We start from the raw sequence: 23,876 nt of genomic DNA on the forward strand, positions 1-23,876 counted from the left end.
GCCAAGCCGAGCGAATGCCATCTGGAACACGTCTAAGCCTACAGCTGAGCAAAATCCTCGTCAGCTGCAAACGTGTGCTACTTAAAAAAGATTTATATGTTGTCCTCCTTTACCCCTATGAATCATTGTTAGTCCCGTGTGAATATGTGTAACTGTAAATCGCTCAGTGCCAGCAGCTCTGCAGGATCGAGCGATTAATAAATCGAAAGATATTATTATTATAACAAAACAAATATTCTCTTCTCAGATTCTGCAACTTGCTTCTGAAACACAAATTCCCAGTGCTTATAAAAGTTTTGAAGAAGAGAACGTTGTGTTTCTCTTTTCCACATCTTCAAAATACCCACATCTGGCAAGAAAGCCCTGATGACCATGCATTAGGGGACATATCAGCTGATCTATTTTACTCTATGACTCAATTTAGATGAGTAAATCAAAATGTAGCAAATCTTGAGGGCCAGAACAAGTAACAGCAGACTTTTCCCCTTTGAGACTCTTCTGTAAGTATATGAAACCGCATCATACCAAGCCAGACTATGGGCTCATTTAGCCAGGTTGGTCTATAGCTGGTGGACCACACTAAATCTACCATCATCTTGCTTAGAATTTTAGAAAGAAGGGAAGGGAGGATGAATCAAAAAACAGGGACAGAGGGAGGGAGGAAGCTAAATACAGTAAAAAATTAATGGGTCCCATCAGAGTTGTTGGTATTAAACATGGCCCCCAGATATGAAAACACTGAAAAGTACTGATCTACACTGACCAGCATTAGCTGTCCAGACAGAAGTCCTTCAAATCCTGACTTTTAGCTGGAGATGCCAGAGAAGAGACCCTCTACTTGCAACTCATGTTCCAAGGTCAGGATAGGGCTAACATTCTCTTTAAATATTGTTAGCAGCCTTCTGCAGATGGGGATAGGATGGGTGGAACTGGAATTATTATAGCAGTAATTATAACCGATTCAAACTGCTTTTGAACATCAAAGAAGCAGATGAGATAATAAACTCTTAGTATCACTTATATATCAGTCATTAACTCAGGCCACCTTTCCTTGGCCACTCGAAGAGGCAGTTATCTGTTCACTACTTATAAAGACCATCCCTACTAAAAAATGATGTGGCCAGTTCCTTTTTCCTGAAACAGTTCAAGATAACCAGAAACCTATTTTGTTCTTTATTCAATAAATCAATATTTTTTAAAACATATCCTAGAAATCAGTACAGTCCTTCCTCAGGGTCACGTAGTCCTCTGAAGTGCCCAGACGCCAGGTCATACTACCAGCAAGAGAGAGAGATTTGGAATTTTTAATTCCTGGTGGCAGCAGAAAACTACCAAGTTTATATACACAGAGGGTGGTTTAAAGGAAAAACAGTCCCCCCCCCAATAAGCAAGCACGTCACAGCTACCATTCTGTTTTTTGAATTCTGTCTGGTTCCAGATTCCTACAATCCTAATCTTGCTGCGCTGTTTATGGAATGTCCCATCCTGTTGACTGCATTGACTCATTCAGTGTAATCCACCTTGAGTCCCAGTGAGAAAGGCAAACCATAAATAACGTAAATAATTTGTGATGGACTGCCCTTTAAAAGATCATAACAGCTGTGTAAACAGGTAATGAGCTGGCTGCTCAAAGGAATTTGATTGGTTAACATGAGCTGAGCAGAGAGAGACTTTGAGAGCTGAATGCTCAGGAGAATTAAGTCTTGCCTTGACTGAGAAGAGTTCGGTGCTGATGGGGTTTGTGTTTAGTTCTGACTGAGAGCAGTCCAACAAGGCTGGAGAACTGGCAGGGCTCTTTTTGTAGAAAAAGCCCAGCAGGAGAGTTTTGTCAAGAGAACACACTGGTCATAGCGAACACCCTTTTCCAACAACCTAAGAGGCGACTCTACACATGGACATCACCAGATGGGCAACACCGCAATCAGATTGACTATATAATTTGCAGTCAAAGATGGAGAAGCTCTATCCAGTCAGTAAAAACAAGACCTGGAGCTGACTGTGGTTCAGATCATGAGCTACTCATTGCAAAATTCAGACTTAAACTGAAGAAAATTGGGAAAACCACTAGGCCATTCAGGTTTGACCTAGATCGCATCCCTGATGAATATACAGTAGAGGTAAAGAATAGATTCAAGGGTCTAGATTTGATAGAGTGCCTGAAGAACTATGGACAGAGGTTCGTGACATTGTATAGGAAACAGCAATCACCACCATCCCCAGAAAAAGGGATAGATCTTCTAGTGAGAGGAAAAATTCACTACCCAGTTAAAAAAGGGAGACAGCTCAAAGAGTGGAGTGATCCGTGGTCTGGTATGTATAGAGACTGCCTGCTGAAACCTGAAGAATCAGTAAAACTCAATAAAGTGTAGTGGTGTGTTTAGTGAAGGTATTTAGGGATTGGATAGTGTATGCCTTCTGGAATCCAAAAGAGACAGTGAAGCTCAAGAAAGTATACTGGAGTGTTTAGGAAACACTGAAACAAAAGCCTTGCATCTTAAAGATTCTAAGTCACTGTGAAAAGCTTAAGAAACTCTCATTTGATTGAAACACAACTGAGCCAGCAGCAAAATATCATACTGTGACAGGGTGGGACAGCCGCAGATCTTCAGAGAAGAGGAAACTAGATAAAAAGGGCTGTTCAGACAGAAAGGGAGAGAGAACCGGAGGGAAAATTCTGCCTCTGAGGGAGGGAAGTGAGCAAGGTCATCTTTTAACATGGCAGCATACTCTTATGTTCACTCGGGATACCACCCATATGTATAGATATGATCTGAAACGATATTCGATTTGAAGAGGGATATACACAGAAAAACTAACCTTCACACAACCTGCTAAATCAAAATGCTGGCCAAGGTTGCTGGACATGAGGAATACAGGACACCTTCTTTATGAACCAACTCATTTTCTTTCCAAAAGAAATAGCACAATCTACTGGGTTACTCATTCTAAGATAACAAACAAACACCCACCCACCCATCATTAAAATTTGTTTTTCTTTTAAAGATCTCAGAGCACAATACTTTGTCACATTTCAGTTACTTTGATTTGAGGAAAATGAATTGAAAAACTAAATAAAAACTGAGATTCTGCACTGAAAAGAACATTGATTCATTTGCATTATATTCCTCTTCACAAGCTTGTCATATCTGTAGCTTTAAAATGCACCACCTGTCAAGTAAAATCGGGCCTTTTTGTTCTAAATCTGATTATGACAGTTAACGCCTTAAAAATCTATGTTTGGTTCAATAATTCTGCTAAACTGCAGAGTCAGTCAGCAAATAAGCACTATGTTCAAATATTAATGTTGTGCTACCATGAGTTATCTGTGGAGCTCAGCAGATGAGTGAAACAAGCCGTGCTAATGAACCGCGGGTCAAACTTTCCTCGCTGAGACAGAAAATGTTCACTTCACTTACCTCATCATGCATTAGTGTTGCAAGATGGGTTGTTTTCCCCCCAGGAGCTGCACACATATCCAAAATTCTCTCGCCTGGCTGAGGATTTAAAACATAGCTCACAACTGAAGAGGGCAAATTCTAGCAGAAAAAGAGGAGAAGGGCTTAAGAAACAGGGAATTTTGAAAGCTGTCTGGTTCAATATGCATATCCCTATTTTGGTTTCATTTCTCCCTTGTTAGAAACGAGCCCATGAATTTAGGCCCAGTAATAGAGGGGAGACAGCGGGGGGTAGAGGCCCCCCCTTTCACCATCCATCCACCTCCAGTGGTGCTGGTTTAGCAACTGGTGGCACAGCGGAGGTGGGCTCCTGCCCACCTCCATTGCTGCCACCTTAATGGCTGTTTCGGTGGCAGGGCAGCAAAGGCTCCTGCTTGTCAAGGGACCCCAACCCAGGATCCCTTGGAAGGGGGCAGGTCAAGCAAGACAAAAACCAAAAAGGCAGAAGTGTGAGTCTTCAGACCCCAGGGTATTGCTACCAACCAGCCCTTCTCCACGATCCAGACAGCTAGAGACCAAGAGACAAAGGCCCTCCTGGAACTAAAAGTCAAGAAAGTCACCCTTGCAAGGTGGGACGCTTCCAAGGCAACTTTCACAAAACAATGAATCTGGTAGCTGTAGCCAACGAGGGCTAAAGTACTGGATTCACACTGAACTCCACAAAAATATCAGTTAAGTGATTTATTTTAAAATTGTGCAGAAATAGTCAATAAAAGATGCTGGCCAAGGTTGCTGGACATGAGGAATACAGGGCAGAGCATACAGAGTATAAAAATAACAAAGCTATAAGTGTAACTAAGCCCACTTACACATATTGGTTCAAGATCAAGATATTATCAAAAGGAGATTTGAGTCTAATAAGGTTCCAAACTGCAAAGTCCAAGACAAGGTATCCAGTCAATAAGACCCATACAAAACAAGAAGTGTCCCAAAGTCAGATGAAAGCCAAACAAAGGACAAGCCTAGAATGAAAAACCCTTACTTTATTCTCAAAGACCTGCTTTGGCCTGATTCTAATTAACCAATCACATGTATAGCAAGTGATGTAACTTGGTCATCAGGTCTGTCGCTAAGCAGGTGAGCTGACCAATCAGAGGGGTTTGCCAGTTAAGCCAGACACCCTGCAGCTGTGTTGGGTTCAACTAAACAAACATTATCTTCCATCCATGAGCTCGGGCACTAATGAGATGGAATGTATCCTCCTAGATTCTCGTGTCTTTGAAGCTACCAGGCCTAATGGTGTGACAAGCAGCTGGGTTACCTCCCATCTCTCTTATCTGAGTCTTTGAAGCTACAAGAAGCCTGCTGTGTTTCAGAGAATGAAGCTTCCATCTTTTACTAGGCCTCAGCCTGAGCCACTGTTTGAAATTTGAATAAGAAACTGCTTAAAGAGACCAATTTCTTGACACTGCCTGCCTCCAACGTTGCTCTAGCAGCAATTTCTGCAGTGGTGGTGATGGTGGGCAGCAGAGGCCTCTGCCCACCTCCAGAGCTGCCACCTTTGTGCTGCTGCTGAAAGCCTTCATAGCCTCTCCCTTTTTCCTCTGTCCTTCTCTCCTTCCGATCCAACAGCCACCTTACCTTTACCTGCCCCACAGTCTTGCCATCCTTCCCTCCCCATGGCAGCCTCTACTCAGACAACTATGGCCGAGCCGGGCAATACCAGCACAAATTTGTGGAGGGCATCTCATTTTCCCCTTATATACTCTTACCCACACTATTTCTTCAAACTATGGCCGAGCTGGGCAATACCAGCCACCAGGCCAGGGCCAGGTACATTGGGAGGACCAGCACAAATTAGTGGAGGGCATCTCATTTTCCTCTTATATACTCTTACCCACACTATTTCTTCTTTCCCTCCTCCTGGCAACCCCCATATTGTCACCTCTCCCTGCTTCTTTCACTCATTCCCACCCACAAACCAGCCTTTTATCTGCCCCTGATTTTCAGCTATATTTATTTCTTTTATTGTCTGCCTTTCTCCACAATGGGGACCCCAAAGTAGCTTACATCATTCTCTTCTCCATTTTATCCTCACAACAACCCTGTGAGTTAAGTTAGGCTGACCACTGGCCCAAGGTCACCCAGTGAGCTCCCATGGCACAGTGGTGAATCAAACCTAGGTCTCCTAGATTTTAGTCTGAAATTCTAACCACTACACCACACTGGCTTTTGTGGTGTGGTTGCTGTTGACAGTAGCAAGCAGTCAGAACTAGGTTAGTTATGCAAGTTGTATACTAGCAAGTAGCCTGGTGGTTACAGGTGTGCTTGGCCCCAGTGAATCCTCCCTCAAAGGCCAAAGGAGCTCTGAAAACAGCCCTACTTCCTACCCCTGCCTTTTTCTGACAAAAACCAAAGCTGGAAGGCTGGTATGATACTATGTGGTTGCCTAGCAATGGCCATTGAGAGCATTCATTTTTAAAGCTAGAGGTGCTGCTTCTATTATTTGTAGGAGGCTAATGCCACCCCTTTAGCTTTCAGTATTTTTTTGCAAACTTTGCCTGTTTTCAGATTTGTCTGTCCATTTCTCCAGTCTCCTGATGTAAGTATCCATAAATCTGGCCATGTTGAGAATTAGATATATTGGTAATACCTATATTAATTTTCCCTTCGAAAATACACACGGAGACACTGAAAGTCATTCATAAAGTAATACATATTACCTAACGTATGTGGTAAAAACGTTAAATCAATGGTACTGGGTTAATGGTATGAAACATTAGCAGAACAGTGCGCATCAATATATTTTTGCTTCTGCTTCTCAAACAGTCACGTGATATTTGTTTTTCAACAGCACACTCTTACATGTATGCTAAAGCTGCCCAATGGAAAATTTTATACTATGAACTGTTCACATGAGAGCATCATGTGATGCTCTCATCTAATGTGATGCCGACTAAGAGATATGGAAATGCTGTCGATAGTGATCAGTGATGGCTTATTCATTTATGCAGTTTACCAGCTAACACTACAAGTGATAAACTTGCACAGGTAGCTCTGGGCGATTTCTTATTTAAATCCCAGTACAAGGCTGAAATAAAAAAAGTACTAATAGTCTTATGTTTGATATGTGACCACTACAATTAATACAACTTTTGGAGAAGGAGCAAAAAACTTATGTTGTTCCACAGCTGAAAGAAAACAAAGGAATAATGAGTCTAGGGAGGCAGGTTGTGTGAGAGAAGCTTTTCTTGGATGTAAGATTTCCAGAGAGACTTTTTATTCGTCTTATGAAGAATTCGCCATCAACAAAATAAATTAAATCAAAACAAATGCTTTTTACTGTAAATGAAACCTAGTGTAAGTTGCATGTAAGTTGCAAACATGTCTCACTTGGTAACCTTTACAAAATCAAATTAAAGCTTCTTGTTATATTGCCTCACTTACTGGAAAACACAGGTAATTAGAATTTTTATTTTGGAAGCCCAGATTACTTTGGCTGTGTAAGACCAAGCAAGATCGATCTGTTAGTTCAATCTACAAACCAGTTCACCTGGCCAGCCTGGATTCAAGCCAATTCAAACCTATTAAAGTCCATGGGACTTGGTCACTGTTCAGCCACCTAAACTGAACTGTGGCTAACAAATGTTTTATTTTTAAAAATCATGCCAAGTGCAATCATAAAAGAGAAGCAACAATAAGTACTTTGCCAATAGCTAAACCTAGTATAGGGCTTGGCTTATTTGTTTACTATGATGTTAAAGTGAAATATTGAGATTCTATAATGTTAAAGAGTTGAAAGTAAAGGCTGTTACATATGTTCCTATATGAATACTACACCTACATAGGAGAAAGCAGAATCCATGTGCCATGTACACTGCCATTTATGAAGAATGCAAGAAACTATGGCACCATACGTATATGTAAAATATATATGCATATGCAGGGAATACATAACCCATGCTTTTCATTGCTTCCTTGAACACCTTGTGTATAGAAAACAATGTTATGTTTCATAGAAACAAGAACAGGTGTCATCTGAAAAGTCAAATATAAAATTCCTATAGTCAGGTTTGGACTATAAGAGACATTTATTTGAAAGTTTCAATGGTTTTGAGGAACTGACCTATACTTAGGGTCACAGACAGTCCAATCTTATGTATCTGTACTCAAGAGTAAATCGCACAGCATTCAATGGGAATAACTTTCAGAAAACAGAACTGCAGCTTAATGTCCAGAAAACTTAATAACTGCTTACCTGCAAAAATATGTAACTGGATAGCACATTGTCAAACGAAGGACTAAGGTAGATTGGCTCTATCATTTTTACCCCCAACCCTCTGAAAGGCACAAAACTCATTGTTAAAAATTGCATGTCTACATTTCTGGAACTATGTTATGCTATTGCAAAATGTCCTTATTCTAATACTTTTAAAAAAGACAATGTGAAACATTATCAGTACTGCCACATAGTATAAGCCTGTAATTAATTCTAATTTTACATTTCTGATTATAACTAGAAGAATTTCATAAATCTGGATCAATATCAGCATAAACTTAAATTCATAGATGTGTGACAGTTGAGTAGTTTCTTAAGTTTATATAACAGTACACTATTTTCTACTTTAGAACAACTATAGTGCAATCATAAGTAGAGTTAAACGCTGCTAAGTTCCTTGAAGTCACTGAAGTTAAAACTATGCTTAGGATTGTATTGCTAAAAGGTACTGTTCTGTTCTCTTTGTAAAACTAGGTTAATGCTTAGTTGCCTGTATTGCACTGATGTTACACGCAAGAGTTATCATCTTCTGTTTTCAGCCCTCTAAGAAAACTCTCTGCAGTACATTCCCCATTCTTTGAGGGTACAACTAAGTCTCTATTCCTAATAATGCTGCATTGTACAAAAGCATGAAGCACAGCTGCTTCACAGATCATCATGAAAACCATGAAAACCCCTGAACCCAATGGAAGGAGCCAATGGTACAGCTCCTAACCACACCACTGCAACCCCAATTTCCAGGAAAAGAAGTGTTAGTCTGCTTAGGAGCAACAGTACAGTCTTCTGTCATACAACCCAGGGCTTCTTGTGTTGCTGAAATGAAGAGAGAGAAGAAGAAAAAACACTGTGGGTCCAGCAAGAAAGAGTGCAAACAACAGAGTGGAGAGAAAGAGAGAGATGTAGGCAAACAGAGAGAAGTGCTCAGATAGTCCTGTAACAGATGGAGAAAGGGACCAAGCCACACAAGTCTCTCATAACAACTAACAAAATAACATATAAATAACGAATTGTTATAAGCAAGAACTCTACAAGTATATTGTGATATTAAAACTAATTGTACTAACATTTTTACTAACAGTGAAAAGATCTCCTCCTCTTGGGGTTTTAGTTTAGTGTGGTTTGCTTTCCTTTATCCTTAGTTGTAGTCCCTTCCCTAATATTTCTTTGTAGTATTTGCAAAATAAAAAAATATCCCTCCGGGGATTTAAAAAAAGAAAAAAAAAGTAAACTCAATTAACAAAAAGTGACTTTAAGCCACAGGAAGTGGTGGTGGCTACAAGCATGGATGGCTTCAAAAGGGAATTAGATAAGCATATGGAGCAGAGGTCCATCAGTGGCTATTAGCCACAAGGTATAGATAGGGGCTCTGGGGCAAGTGATGCTCTGTCTTCTTGGTGCTTGGGGGGGGGTCAACACTGGGAGGGCTTCTAATGTCCTGGCCCCATTGGTGGACCTCCTGATAGCACCTGGTGTTTCTGGCCACTGTGTGACACAGAGTATTGGACTGGATGGGCCTTTGGCCTGATCCAACATTGGCATCTCTTATGTTCTTAAGTGATTTTCCATGGTTAATGTATGGATGCGGTTTGCAAGCGTCAGCAGTATAAAAGTAGCACTCTCAGTAATCTGAGTGGTATACTCCTGACAAATATAGCTGAAAATGTAAGTGATGAATAACTGCTGTCAGCAAAAATGGATGCTATACTTTGGTAGAGCAGATAATGCTCTATGAGGCAAACAAAAACTGGACCAAGGGAAAAAACCAGGAACAGGCTGAACTACAGGAATCACGTAATTCATTTTGGTAATCAATCAGGATTACAACATTTAAAAAATATATATATTTCAAAATCAAACACTGGTCCAAGTTTTTTTTTTAAAAGGTTTAACATCTAAACTGATTTTAATGAAATATTTTTCCTAATACATCCCAAATCCTAATTCTGGAAAAAAATTACACATAAAATATACTACTTCTGTTCATATTATAACATCCATCTTCACAAGTGGCACCAAAATTATGGCACTCCCTCCTCAGGGATAATCTTCTGTCCCATCACTATCTTCTGCCAGCAGGTGAAGACATTTTTTGTTTCAACTGGAGCTCCCTCAGTCGCTCCTCCTTTCTGCCCTATGTTCCAAATGCTGGTTCTGCTTTTTTATATACGTATTTTACTTATGGTTTTAATTGGCTTTATAATGTGTTTTATAATGTGCTCTGCTTTTAACTGTGAGCTGCCTTAGTCGCCCCGATTAGGCAGAAAGGCAGATATAAATTTTGTAAATAAATAGATGTAGTGGTGGAAACACACACCCTACCTACGATTTTACATCAGTTGCATCTTTTCCCCACATTTCTCAGAACATTCCAAACTTCATTATTGGCAGTAAATGAAATGGCGTTTTTTTTACCATTTCTGAACTGATGCTACCAGTTTTATCTTCCTCAAAGATCTCCATAATCTTAGTAGGATAGATATTCTACAGCCTTTCACAACTACTTATTGCGCGGTTGGACCCTACTATCTTTGTGCAGAAAGTAATGGCCACAGATCTTTCCCTTTTCTACATCAGTCCCTTCCCGCTCTCGGAACACTGATTTCCAGGGTTGCAGGCCAGTGTTCCCTTGGAGCTGAGTCAGTGTGAGCTAGCACACAGTTTGTTAGTCTCCGGCTCACACATTTTTGTCATAGCTCAGGAAGGATGGCTCCAGAGCAAACTAATTTATGCAGTAGCCAAATCGCTTGCTCACAACTTTAATGCCAGGAGCTCACAATTCTTGCTCACAAGGCTCCACAGCTTAGAGGGAGCATTGTAAAGGACCCACACGAAGTAACAGCTATGCCCCTTGGACGGGGTAAGAGGGCAAAGCCTCCCCTCTGCCTCTTGCGTCAGGAGATCTGGCACTTGCAGCAGAGAGGAAAGGCTGCTTTCCTCCCATTCCAAAGAGGAGGAGGAGGAGGAGAAGAACTGGTATTTATACCCCAATTTCACGACCCTGATGGAGTCTCAGAGTAGCTCATTATCACCTTCCCTTCCTCTCCCTACAACAGATACTCTGTGAAGTAGGTGGGGCTGAGAGAGTTCGGAAAGGACTGTAACTGACCCAAGGTCACCCAGCTGGCTTCATGTGGAGAAGTGGGGGAATCAAACCTGGTTCTCCAGATTAGAGTCTGCCCCTCTTAACCACTACACCAAACTGGCTCTCTGCATCCCTTCAATCTGTATGTTGCTGGGAATGAACCAGCAACAAATGGAAATACTGGAGGGAGAGAACATGAGAAAGATCCATGAGCCTTGTGTGAATGGATCACAGGATCCAACCTACTGAATTTGATATATGTGACAATGTTTGGTGCAGTGGTTAAGTGCGTGGACTCTAATCTGGGAGAACCAGGTTTGATTCCCCACTCCTCCACTTGCTGCTGCTGGATGACCTTGGGCAAGCCATAGTTCTGTCAGAGCTGTTCTCTCAAGGACAATTCTGGAAAGAACTCTCTCATCCCCATCTACCTCACAGGGTGTCTGTTGTGGGGAGGGGAAGGGAAAGGAGTTTGTAAGCCGCTCTGTGAGTGAAGGGCGGGGTATAAATCCAATCTCTTCTTCTTCATACTTCACATTCCTCAAAATAGGCTATCCATTCAAAAAGAGACTTTAATTCTAACCTGTGAACTCTCACATATGCCTCTAAAATGGCACAAAATAGTACAAAAGTTTGAGCTCATGGGGGGGTGTTTTGGTTTTTTTTAAATAAAAAGAGTACGTATTCTCCACCCCTGGGCCAGTCAGACACTTTCACCTAATCTACCTCACACAGTTGTTGCAAGTATAAAATGGGGAAGAGAATAATTATGTAAACTGCTTTGGTTCCCCACTGCAGAAAAAGGTGGGATAAAAATGAAACAGATCATCCAATAAGTCATCATTTTACTTACTTCAGTGGGGCATTAGAATTAAAAATGTCATTGCGTCCCACTTCAGAAATCCCATTTCCAAGGAAAACTTTGGTTCCCAGAAATTCTTTGGCTCCTCTTTTACATTTCCCTTCAATATCAGAGTATACAGAAACCACATCACCAGCTTTCATAACTGGGGAGAGAAAAGAGAGAACATGTCCAATTATATTTTACTTGGCATGAGAACACTGGTCAAATCATTAGGGACATCTGCTAGGACATGCACTCCAGCCCTATGTACTTGCAAGGAAACATTTCAGGTCAGGACTTGCTCTGGAACATGGCTATTCCACACGCACACTTGGCAGCATTTCCTATGACTTTTTAAAGAAGTACATCTAAGTCTTTCAGCACAGTAAAAAAACCCAATGTTCAATCTATAAAAGTCACATTTAAATATAAAGTGGCTTATACTGGAAAAGCTGTAGTAGAAAGGGAAAAGAAGTAGCAGGAACTTACATCTGTCTTTTCTTTCAAATAGACAGAACGAAATCATTTTCTGTGTTACAAAATATATTCCTTAACATGAACTCCTAAGACTTTAACTTCTGTCATTTACATCTTCCTGACCTGAGGAACGGCTTCTCACAACTGCCTGAATTGTAAGGACCTAACAGCAGCCAACCCTTTCAAGGGGTTTTCAGGAATAAACAAATAAATTTTTTAAGCTTCCATAACAAATAACTTGAATAACAAATTAAAGTCATAAATGTTCACAGTCCTGTATATTCCTAGGGATGCCAGTCTCCAGATGAATCCTGGAGATCCCCTGAAATTACAGCTCGTCTTCAGACTACAGAGATCCTTAAATGGATGCTTTGGAGAGTGGACCCTGAAGTCCCTGTCCTCCCCAGGCTCCACCCCCAAATCTCCAGGAAGTTCCCAACCTGGAGCTAGCAACCCTATCCCCCACAGCCCCAAGTGGCCAGGGGAGACCCGGCAAATATTCCCCATTAGGCCTTCTACAATGGACCTAAACATTACAGTAGAAACAATTATTTGAGACAACCCTGAAATTAAATGACTGGACAACTTCTCCCACACCAAGCAAAATGCTGCCAATGGGAGCTCATTAAGCCTGGCTGTCCCTGAGTAGAATAATTGGCGGAGGAGTGTGACGCACTTGGCCAGCCCCAAAACTTGGCTGCCAGACTACGTTTGGCCTGGTGGAGGATATACAAGAAAGTGGCCTGATCTAAGAAACAAAACATTTTAAAAGAGAAAACCAAAACCAAAAAGGATAGTCCTGATCTTAAAAATGGGTGCATGGTGGTGATGTAGCAATGGCTTCATTTTGGTGATTTGGAATGTGCATAAGATGAAACAAATGTGATAGAATATTTAGCTGTTTATGTGATGAAAGAGAGAAATATTTGTTTTGATAGATTTTACAAATGTGTAACTTCTCCTTGTTCTTGAAGAAGATATTACCAAAATACCGTGGAGACCCCAGTTCTCACTTGTCATTCTGGTGTGCTGCTGTGCCTTTTTACAATTGTTCTTGTTCCTCATTTTGCAGTTTCCCACACCCCTTTTTAAAGAGGTATGAAACTGTATGCATAAGGATATCCCTTTACCCAAGGCATTAAGCCTGGTCCTCTCTCTTCCTACTGAGACACTCACAGCTGACTACTTGGAGAAGTGTGTGGATGGGCAATCAGACAGACATGCAAATATGCATCCCACAGAAAGTAACTGCATAACATCCCTATTCAGATGCTCTCCATCTTGCACTACATTTCTGTTAATGGAGCATGCATCCCCAACCACATTCTGCCCCAATTAGTCACGTGTCAACTATGAACAACAGAAGCTAAATATGGGCAAAAGACTTGCCACACAGTGCTGAAAAGATTAGGAGAGCCAGTGTGATGTAGTGGTTTGAAGGCTAGCCTAGCTTCCAGGAGACCCAGGTTCTAATCTTCACTCTCCCAGGGAAGCTTGCTGGGTGACCTTGGGCCATTCACATATTTTCATCCTAACTTACCTCACAGGATTATTTTGAGGATAAAACGGAAGCAAGGAGAACAAGGTAAACCACTTTGGGTCCCCACTGGGGAGAAAAGTAGGGCATAAATGAAGTCAAAAAAAAATTTGCCAACACAACACAGTTAACACAGGGAGTGTTGCCTGGCTGACTACACAAAACAGACGCATCCTCTCTTTCCCCCATTCGGAGTGAAATGGGAGGACTGGGCTTGCCCTCAGTGCTATCACATAAACTTGATCCCCTTGTTTGCAATAATGCAGCAAACAAAAAATCAGCCTAAAAAAGATGTGGGAAATGTTAAAAAGTAAACCTCAGCAAAACTTGGTGCAGCACTAAAAAAAAAAGAGAGATGTACAGGGCTACTTATGTATATAAGGCAAATATTCAAAGAGACAGTGTCTTTCAATTATGTAATTATTTTTTCTGAAATCCTGAATTCTGAAAGATAAGGGGAAATTCTTACACTTTGAAGTGGATATAATTCCAGGGGCATACACATGGGCTCCTCGAAGCACTGCATTTCCACACTGGGCACCAACAATTACCTGGTTTGTCAATTCTTGAAGATCCTTTCTAGGAAGGGAAAGACATTTAATGAAGGAACATCTAGTCAGTCATGTAGAAAATCTAGAAATGTTTGGATGAAAGTTGAATGACATTCATGTGGTCGGGATACGAAATAAATTTGATACAGAGGGCCACGCAACTTGCAACTCACTAGTTCATTTGAGTTGAACACAACTGCCTCTGCAGTCACACCTACCTCTCTGCTGCGCAGATCCCCTTCAGCCACTACTAGGGTTGCCAGGCTCCAGGCAGGGCCTGGAGATCTCCCGCTTTTACAACTGACCTCCAGCTGACAGAGATCAGCTCCCCTGGAAAAAATGGCTCCTTTGGAAGGTGGGCTTCATGGGATTATACCAGTTAAGTTCCTCCCCCCTCAAACCCTGCCACCCCAAGGCTCCAACCCCCCACCAAATTTCCTGGAATTTCTCAACCCAGAGGTTTGTCAAACCCAGACCTGGCAACCCTAGCCACTACTGCTAACTGCTATCCACCTGTTTTGCTTCCACTGTCTTTCCATCAGTGTGATCTTTTTAGATGAGAAATAGTTCTTTTTAGATGAGAAATAGTTCTACATTCTCTCTGTCTCACTCATAAATTGTATATTTAAAATCTGAAAGGCAGTTTTGTAAAACTAAGGCTCTCTTAAAAATTAAAATACACAGCATTTAAAGGTAAGTAAACTCTACTGGTAGGCATGTTATTATGGTGAATTATCATCTGAGCTACTGATGATGAAACATAGTAGCTAAAATAACATAAAAATTGTAAAAACTACAAACCTGGGTCCAATAATAGGAATAAGTAAAATGTCAGGAAGTTTTGGATGCTGAAGAAACGGAACGCTGAAACCTTTATATTGCTACAAGTTAAAAGAGAGAAAAGTACATTGATTAAACATGTTTAATAATAAGTAGCCTGTAGTATCAGAAACATTTTATTTTTCATCATTAGGAAGGTCTAGACAAAAATCCAATAAATAATGAAAAAGGAATCTAAAACATTAAAGCCCTTTTATTGTTCACAATGCATATAAGTTTTTACTTGGGACAGATATTTATGCTCAGGAAAAAAAAAATACAAGACAACCAAAATCCTAATGAATACTACCAATTACCGGTTCACTCCCGTGATGTTACGTGGGATCACAGAAAAAAGGCTTCAGCTTTACATCTTCATTCAGGATTGGATTCAGAAAAAAGGTTCAGGCCGTTCAAATGCACAGAAAAAGAACCTTTAGAGCCCTTTTCAGGGCTAATTGCAGAAAAAAGTTTGTTACTCCAGATTTCAGTTGTAAATTCTTCCTTTCAGCCTACTCATATTTTTATTATCATCCACTATCTTTTTCATTTTAGAAGTTCTTTTATTTGCTATTCACATCATACCCTTGATTTACAGTGCAATGCTAGAGTTAAACTTTTCTAAAACCACTGGTGTCATCAGGTTTAGAATTATATTGCTAGTGGCATAACTGATTAAAAGACAGACTGAGGCACTTCACAGACCTTGCGGATCTCTTCAGACAGTAGACTTCTTATGTGTTCCACAGATGCCAAGTGAGTGTTCACTCGAACAGTTGTGAAAGCTGGTGGGTGAGACAAATTATTTAATAGATGTTCATATTTCCTCTCAACTTCCAGGGGACCCACAGCAGATATGAGCTTAAAATAAAAGCACACAAACAAAATACATTCATTTAGAAATACTATGCCGTAATTATGTTGTAATTCTGGAGACAGATTTATCACAAGCTACAATTCAGTTAAACCTAAAACTTCCATGGAAACATCAGCTTATCTCCAAATGCTTCTGTATAGAAATCAATGACAAGTAAGACTGCAATACTTGCCAGGATGATATTGTGGGTGCAATCCTAAGCAAGTCTGCTCAGGAGTACATTCCATGTGGGGCTTATTTCCAAGAAAGTGTCTTTAGGATTGTAGCCTATGAGGGCTAGAAATCAAGGAATCTGTTATAATCAGCTGATGAGTCACACCCTAAGTGGTAAAAATTAGTTGAGGGGCTGGAGATGTGCATGTTTGGTTTCAAGAGTTCTAAATAGTCTTTTCTTTTACTTTGAAATATATTATCTATATATCTAATTCCCAAGAGTGCCCCCTATCTGTAGATATCTAAATCCACAGATTAGGAGTACACTTACCCCAAACAGGCTCTTCTGCAAATTTGGATGACCCCTAGGTTTGCAGAAAAATCTGAAAAGTAAAATAACAACAACAATAATACATTAGGGGTTTAAACTGCCCCCTAAAATAAAATAAAATAGCATTGTCTGTGCATGTTTAGGAAATGCACTTACCCTGGGCGCCTGGAAGTTTCCGCAGTGACAGGGTCTTGGATCTGCCAGCAGGTGAGGGAGGGAAGCCCCCGAGGGAGGGCCCCCACTTTTCTATACATTATTAGCAACGTCCCCCCCCCCCCCAATCTGTGGATACCTAAATCCACAGATCAGGGCCAAAGTGAGGGCCCCCACTTTTCTATACATTATTAGCAACGTCACCCCCCCCCCCAATCTGTGGATACCTAAATCCACAGATCAGGGCCATGATGCTAAAGAGATTTTTCTGCAAACTTGGGGGACCCTGTAGGTCTGCAGAAAACTTCCAAATCTTAACAAAAATATATTGCCGCCTGTAATGATTCCTTGTTTTAGAGTGTGTGTGTCTCTTTAAATGTTTGGTTGCAGTGCAGTGAATGCAGAGTAGAGTGTTTGAGGGACAGAAGTGTGGTGTGATTGGAGGATGACAGAGTGTGGGAGGAGTTGTTCTGTGTGGATATCAGTTAGTCAGTTATAGAAAAGTCAGTTAGATAAATCAGTTGGAATTATTCAATTAGTGAGTTCAGTCAGTGAGTGTTCTGATAGTTCTGTGTGGGATCTTAGAGTGCAGTATATATGTATTCAAAAGTGAGACTCTAAATATCTGAAAGGAAGTTAAAATTACCAAGAGCTGTCAGAGTGGGATCTTAATGTCAAAAGGACAGTGTGTGTGATACATTTGACAGGCATATTTACAAGTCCCTTATTCCCAAACAGTTACAGAATAACCAACCTCATATTTTGTTCTTATTTCAATAAATCATCTTTTGTTCAAGTTTATCCCAGAATTCAGCTCTATCTTTCCTCAGAACCACATAGATCCCTGAAAAGCCCAGATTCTGGGTCACATTACCAGCAGCAAAGGAGAGAAGGTTTGGAATTCCTTAAATTCCTGGTGGCAGCAGAAAATACCCAGTTTACAAAAGCAAAAAACACATATAAAGTGAAAACCAGTCCTCCCAAATAAGAGGACGCTACACACCCGAAATAAAAAAGCAATGTCTATGCACGTGCAGACAATGCATCTACTACCGAAGCTGGGGATGGCTGCTGCAGGGAACCACTCTGGGCTCAGCTGCCATGGAGAAGGATGCCAGGACTGGCTTCTTGCTGGGCAGTGGCAGATGTCAGGAGTCGCTCCTTGCCTGGCCATGGTGGCAGCAAATACCAGAAGAGACTCCAGGCCAAGCTGCCACAGCAGAGCACTCTGGGAGCCCTTCCGGGCCTGACTTATGCAGCAAAGCACTCTGGGAGATTCTCTGGGCCTGGCCTCAATGGCTGAAGACACAGAAGCCGTTCTGTGCTCACAGCAGCTCCAATGTATCATTACTATCCCCACTGGGCTAAAGGTAGATGATGGGGCATGGATCCGTGATGGGATTCCCCCCACGAGTCTTCGTTCCCACTGAGCCTTATGGAGAATCAGCAGCAATGCAAGGGAGGGATTCCCTCCTGAGAGTATCGCGGGTCCCCACTTGCAAATAATTATTATCCATCAGGGTCTGAGGAAAGGGATGAGTTAGAAGTCAAATAAACATTCACTGTCTTGTTGCGAATGTCTGCAGTTCCAGAATGTTTTAACTCAAGCATAGAAAACATTGAAAGAAAGTGAATTAAGAAAAATAATCATTATAGCACTTTTAACACATACCTTATCATTTTTAAATGTGGCCTGCAGATATTCTTCAACCTCCGGTCTCAGTTTGATCTTGCAGAAAACAGACATAGTCCCTGTGGTCTAGTATTTCCCCTGGAAAACATCCGCAATAAACAATATTTTAAGATGACTTTCACTACGTATTTGGACATCCACAATTCATAACCAAAGACAGACTCTGAAGGGTCATGTAATTTCTTCTTTCTTGTATTGCCACAGGCGATGGTAGGGGAAAGGGCTGTCAAGTCGCAACTGACTTATGGCGACCCTGAAGGGTTTTCAAGGCAAGAGACATTCAGAGGTGGTCACGTCTGTCTCGGCTTTTTTCACTGCCTGCCCCATGCCTGTGGTACAGCCTCCCAGGCTCAAGGGAACGTCTACCCTCAAGGCTTTCTGACGAAGCTGTAAGACAGAAATATGCCACAGAGCCTTTAAATCAGTGAGTCTGGGATGAAGGGAATATGAGCAAAAAGTTATTTTAGTGGTGGCTTTTAAAGTAGATTTAATGTGTTTTATTTTAAGTTGTATTAAAAAGACAATTTTATTGTCTTTTATTTTACTGTTAACAAACCCTGGTCCTGACTTAGTCAGGAATTACCCCATAGATTTACTGGAAACAAACGTAAAAGGGGGTAGACCAAACATATATTCCAAGCCCTACTTCTCAAAATCCCATCACCAAAGATACAGCTCATCCACAACCCTATTTCACCTCCAGACCAGCAATCAGAAGCACATGAAACTTCTCCATAACTGAGGACCCAAATCGCTGATCCCTAACCGAAAGGATGAAGTTTTGCAATGGCAGGCATGTTCAAAGTTGGCATATTAAGATGGCAACTGATGGGCTAAAATGGTAATGTTTTAAATTGCAGATGCCCAACATAAAAATATCTTTTAGAATTAGAATTTTAGAATGTCATCTTTTTTACTGATGCAGCCAAAGCCTTCAGAAAGCAGGGCTGAAAAACTGTCCTCGAAAAGGGTATAGGAAGGTTTATTTCTGGGGAAATGAAAGGAGATAAAAGCTCCAGTTGTACTCAGAAAACTGTGACCAGTTGGCATCAGGCTTTATTTTTAAAATCTTTTATCTTTTTCAATAATCATGAAGCTCAGCCCTCAGCATATTTACTCAGAAGTTGCAAGAAAGCATGCAGCCTTCCTTATCTGTGTCTTAGCTCATTTTCCTTGCTCAATGTTTTAAATAAGCATGCCTAAAGCCATGTTCCTTTGGAAAGGTTCCCACCTCAAACTGAAGGTTCAGGGCTACTACCTCTCCCAGTTATACAACTGAACTTGCAGGGCTGCTAAAACATAGGGGGGACTCAGAACACATTTCTATGTACGATGACTCAAAAGGCCAGTTCTGAGTTTAGTGGGGCTTGTTCCCGAACAAGTGTGGCCCTCGCATGAAGATGCAGTGCATGGCTTGAAGTTGTCCTGTCATCTCGGTCAGTTCTACAGAGCCAGTTAAACTGCATGGGGGTTGTCTCAGTTCACTCTAAGTGTTTTTCACCATTCATGCAGTTCTCACACGTGAGCTCTCATTCTAAGCAGGTTTCACCCACATGGGGCAGTGAAGTTGGAGCCAGAGTAAAGATGACAAGCCGGTGTTTTAACGTCGAACACGGAACGTTAGTTTTGCAAATACTTGTACAGGATAGGACCGAACTCAACAGTAAGGAGGCACCTGCCTCTCTCCAGTATCGCCAGCTATAAAATGCTTTCCTGTCCTTTCTTGCCTGCCTTCCCCACTCCTGCAATGCCATGTTTTATCCCACGAAACTGCGGTTATGCTCTAACTGTGTTAGAAATATGGGTCATCTTATCGACCACTTCTCATGTCTCTGACTACCACCAAATATTTTTTTAAAAAAAACCCACACACACACACCCATTTGTTAGCACTTTTTCCTTCGCCTCAAGCTTGAGGTGCAAAATTTTTTTAAAAATGCCGCCCACCCTTTCCTGTTGCTGGGTGACTGCAGCGCCATCTCTTAGTTTTGCAGTGCAATCATATACATGCATACTCGGAAGTAAAGGGTAAAGGTTCCCTTGGTCGAAAGCCAGTCGAATCCGACTCTAGGGTTGCGGTGCTCATCTCCGTTTCAAAGCCGAAGAGCCAGCGCTGTCCGAAGACGTTTCCGTGGTCATGTGGCCGGCATGACTAAACACCGAGGCGCACGGAACGCTGTTCCCTTCCCACCGAAGTGGTACCTATTTATCTACTTGCAATTTCTTGCTTTCGAACTGCTAGGTTGGCAGGAAAGGAAGTCCCGCTATATTTCAACGCGGCTTACTCTAAGCAAGTGTCTAGAGCGGCATCCGTTTATCCTGACGGGAAGCAAACAATCCTCGCTTCACCCCACGGGCCAATGGCCGCCCTTCGTTCCCTCTCCCTGCTCCAGTACCAGAAGCCGCTCCACCTACTCCGTACCTTACGCCACGCCGGGCAGTTTCGCGTCATCCGGGGAAGCCGGAGTCAATTTTAGCCTAGCCCACCCTGGGCTCGTGGGCCGTCCTTTCCCACCGCCCCTCTGCTTCCTACCAGGGCGGCGCCTGCCATCAAATTGCAGGAAGTGGCCCTGCAGGGAGCGTCTGGATGTACTCAGTCATAATCGTGAGGGAGAAATAGCTCAGACTCCAGCTCCGCTCAAGCTGTACGGCTTCTCTGGCAATTAAAAGGAGATTCTTTTAAGAAATGGCACACTTTTGCAGTCACTAATCGTGGCGAATAATATTCTGCAAGCCCGCCCCGTGAAAGCTCACCCCTTCTCCATGGGCTGTACTGACCACTGAAGGAAGTTTTACAGAGGAACCCTAAACAGTTCTAGTTGGAAGTCCCATTTTATTCTGGTGGGCTCACTCCCAGGAAAGTGTTTTTAGGGTTACTGGTACTGAAAACTCAAAAAAGGAGTTTGGTAACATCTATTATTCCATCAAATCCATGAAGTGTGTTCTCAGTTGCTAAATCTGTATGTATGTATCAACAGAGAGAGGAAGAGAACGATCACAAATGAAATGCAAGCGTTTTGGGGCACTGTAAAGATTAACATCCATTACTTAATTTTAAAAATCGTACATGTTGGTCCAGAGAAAACGCCTAATAATGGGTGTAAATAGCTTTTGTTAAAAGACCATCCAAAATATTACAAATTAGTGAACAAGCTTTTGAGTTTCCCAGAATTCCTCAATCAGGATAGCTTTATTTTATTTTTGGGAATACTGAACTTCCAGCCAGATGAACAAATCCGGAGAATCCCAAAGCTTTCTTACTCTTATGTGATATTTTGGTTAATCTCAAGAAAAAGCAATCACGTTACATTATTTGTTGTTGTTGTTATTTCATGCAATGCATGAAAAATATCCTACGTTGTCTATTCCCTATGTACGTCGCAGACAGTGAAACGTTAGCAAAGCACAAGTCAACCCCTTCAGGCTCCTTTGTCGTTTTTCCTTTAAAAGGACAGCATTCACTTCCGGACGAGAAGATGACGGTAGTCGCCCAACCCCGCCCTCATCCCTCCCCAACCAAAGGGGCCTATAGCCTCCATGAAACTTACCACTTCCGGTTCCCTCTAGAACATGCGGGGAACAAGAGGCAACACGATGCCCCTGAGTTCCTGACCTACATATGGTGATATTTGAATGGAAACAGGAAGTGAGGACTCCACGTTAACTCTCGTCCTTCTGTCTCTAAGTCCCATCCTGGTTTCGCCGATGCGTCACCCCTCATCAGAAATGTACGCCTGGCGTGCGGACGTGGTGACGTAAAGGCCGTGGCGAGAAAGAAGGATGGGCAAGGCTGTGGAGGCGGCCAGTGTGGCGAAGAGGAGGAGGGCGGGGCGGAGCGGGGCCGGTTTCGGTCCCTCCCACCACGTCGCCTGAGCGAGAAAGGCAGACAGGTCTCCGGTCAGTGGTAGGGATCGGCGGCGCTGCTCCGTCTCCAGCTCGGGATGGGTCTGATCTTTGCCAAGCTCTGGAGCCTGTTCAGTAATCAGGGTGAGTAGAAACGGAGGGCGGCGGCGGGTATGCAGAGGGGAGATGGGCTGGAGGAAGAGGAAAGCCGTGGATCCTCTCAGTGGAGCTTCGTGGGGAGAGAGAGAAAGGGGGATCTGAGGATGGAGGAGTATGGCCATCGGGGAAGGTGGAAGGGGAGAGTTTACCTGGAGTGGATGAGGGGGTTATTGCGTTAGGGGTATGTTCTTGGGACAGGGAAGGAAAGTCACTGAAGGCTTAAACGGGCTAGTCACACAGACTTAACCTACAGAAAAGAAGAATAGGCAGGAATCTTGTTGCACCTTACAGAATGTGTTTTTTATTGTCTGAAGAAGTGAGCGGTGACTCACGAAAGCTCCTACCCTGCCACAAACGTTGGTAGTCTTTAAGGTGCTGCTGGACTCTTGCTCTTTTCTCGTGCTAGACAGATAGAGTAGCACGGCTACCCGTCTTGTTTTGTATTGTAAGTGCAATGAATGGATCCCTGTGATGCAGGCACTGATTGATTCAGTAAGTAAACCCTCACACTGTGGATGCTTACAGCTGCGTAGTGAAGATGCACTCACAGTGTCTGAAAAAGTGAGACACTTTTATTCCAGTGAAACCATGCACTGGAATAAAAGTTTTGTTGATTATTCCTGTTTGTTTTTGCTGCAGCAGAGTACATGGCTGTTGAGTGACCTTACAGGGTTGTTGTTAGGTTAACATGGGGAGAGGGGGAATCTGTGTGTGCTAGCATGAACTGTGGAGAAAACCCTGCTTTGAGCCGAGAGCCATGTATATCACCCAAACAGGCTATCTCTTGCTTCTTTATCTTGTCCTTCCATTTCAACATCACAACAGCCCTGTGAGGTAGGTGAGACTAAAAGAGACAGTAACTAACCAAATGAGCTTCATGGCTAAGTGAGGACAAAAAAAGTAAAAGTGTAATTGAGAGTGATGAGAAGTATGATGTTTTCATGGGCTCTAGAAAAAGACGAAGGAAGGAGAGCGTTGTCTAAAATTCATTTATTTACTTGATAAAGTTTCGTTTTGACTTTCACCAAATGAAGTCCCGACACATTATCATATTTTTAATTCTGAACCAGGTGGTCCTACGTGGATCAAAAAGTGCAGAGAATGGGGCCAGGTGTAGATAGGAGGTATCTTCAACAGACATGCCCCCTAGGTTCACAGAAACGTAAAAAAATAATTTTTTTTAGAAAAGTATCAGGATGATGTGGTACCACACAAGATCTCAGCTACCATTTTTTGGGGGGGAAAGGAGAAGCAGCTGCCCGTCACTGGATGTGTGGGGTGGGTGAGGAGAAGCAGGAGCCTTTGCCTGTCCCCACCACCAGCATCGCTGGCAGGCAAAGAGGAAACTGCTGCTCCCCCACCACCACCACATGCCCACAGCAGTGATGTGAGATGGGCTGGCAGATGCGATGTCACTGCAGGCAGACAGACTTGTTGCCAAGGGGGCATCCGAGTGGGTGTGGGGGAAGGATGGGATCCCCCCCCCGCCTGAGTCTTGAGGGTCACCTGCTTGAAAAAATCTAATACTTATCATTCAATCAACAATACAAACACAGCACTGAGACTCACAAAACAAATGTAAATAGAGTTCACTTGGTTCGTTAGGGCAAGGGTGTGTGCATTGTTCAGTGTTTGTGCAAAATTCGGAAAATATCCTGGTGAATGTAAAAACAGTTTTCCTGC

General features: G+C 42.3%; 2 protein-coding genes across 5 annotated transcripts in view; one reads left to right on the plus strand and one right to left on the minus strand.

Annotated features, from left to right (window-relative positions):
• The window catches only part of NSUN6 (NOP2/Sun RNA methyltransferase family member 6), a 34,309-nt gene extending 12,417 nt beyond the window's left edge, over positions 1 to 21,892 (minus strand). The window contains exons 1-8 of one of the 4 annotated variants that reach the window (XM_015414608.1): positions 21,740 to 21,892; positions 18,171 to 18,269; positions 15,690 to 15,845; positions 14,967 to 15,046; positions 14,084 to 14,193; positions 11,610 to 11,763; positions 7,654 to 7,735; positions 3,417 to 3,536 (exon numbers count right to left, since the gene is read on the minus strand). In XM_015414608.1, the coding sequence (XP_015270094.1) occupies positions 3,417 to 3,536; positions 7,654 to 7,735; positions 11,610 to 11,763; positions 14,084 to 14,193; positions 14,967 to 15,046; positions 15,690 to 15,845; positions 18,171 to 18,245 (777 nt within the window). In that variant the 5' untranslated portion in view covers positions 18,246 to 18,269; positions 21,740 to 21,892. Of the gene's footprint in view, positions 1 to 3,416; positions 3,537 to 7,653; positions 7,736 to 11,609; positions 11,764 to 14,083; positions 14,194 to 14,966; positions 15,047 to 15,689; positions 15,846 to 16,345; positions 16,398 to 18,170; positions 18,270 to 20,476; positions 20,592 to 20,613; positions 20,701 to 21,739 lie in introns of those variants that run through there. The other 3 variants (XM_015414609.1, XM_015414607.1, XM_015414610.1) reach the window with 3 other exon arrangements.
• A 214-nt stretch (positions 21,893 to 22,106) lies between these two features.
• Positions 22,107 to 23,876, plus strand: part of ARL5B (ADP ribosylation factor like GTPase 5B) — a 10,104-nt gene continuing 8,334 nt past the window's right edge. Inside the window, exon 1 of the mRNA XM_015414611.1 lies at positions 22,107 to 22,178. Coding sequence (XP_015270097.1) covers positions 22,133 to 22,178 — 46 coding nt within the window. The 5' untranslated portion in view covers positions 22,107 to 22,132. The remainder of the gene's footprint in view (positions 22,179 to 23,876) is intronic.

This window comes from Gekko japonicus, unplaced genomic scaffold (assembly GCF_001447785.1).
Source record: "Gekko japonicus isolate JY-2015 unplaced genomic scaffold, Gekko_japonicus_V1.1 scaffold780, whole genome shotgun sequence".
Taxonomy (NCBI): domain Eukaryota; kingdom Metazoa; phylum Chordata; class Lepidosauria; order Squamata; family Gekkonidae; genus Gekko; species Gekko japonicus.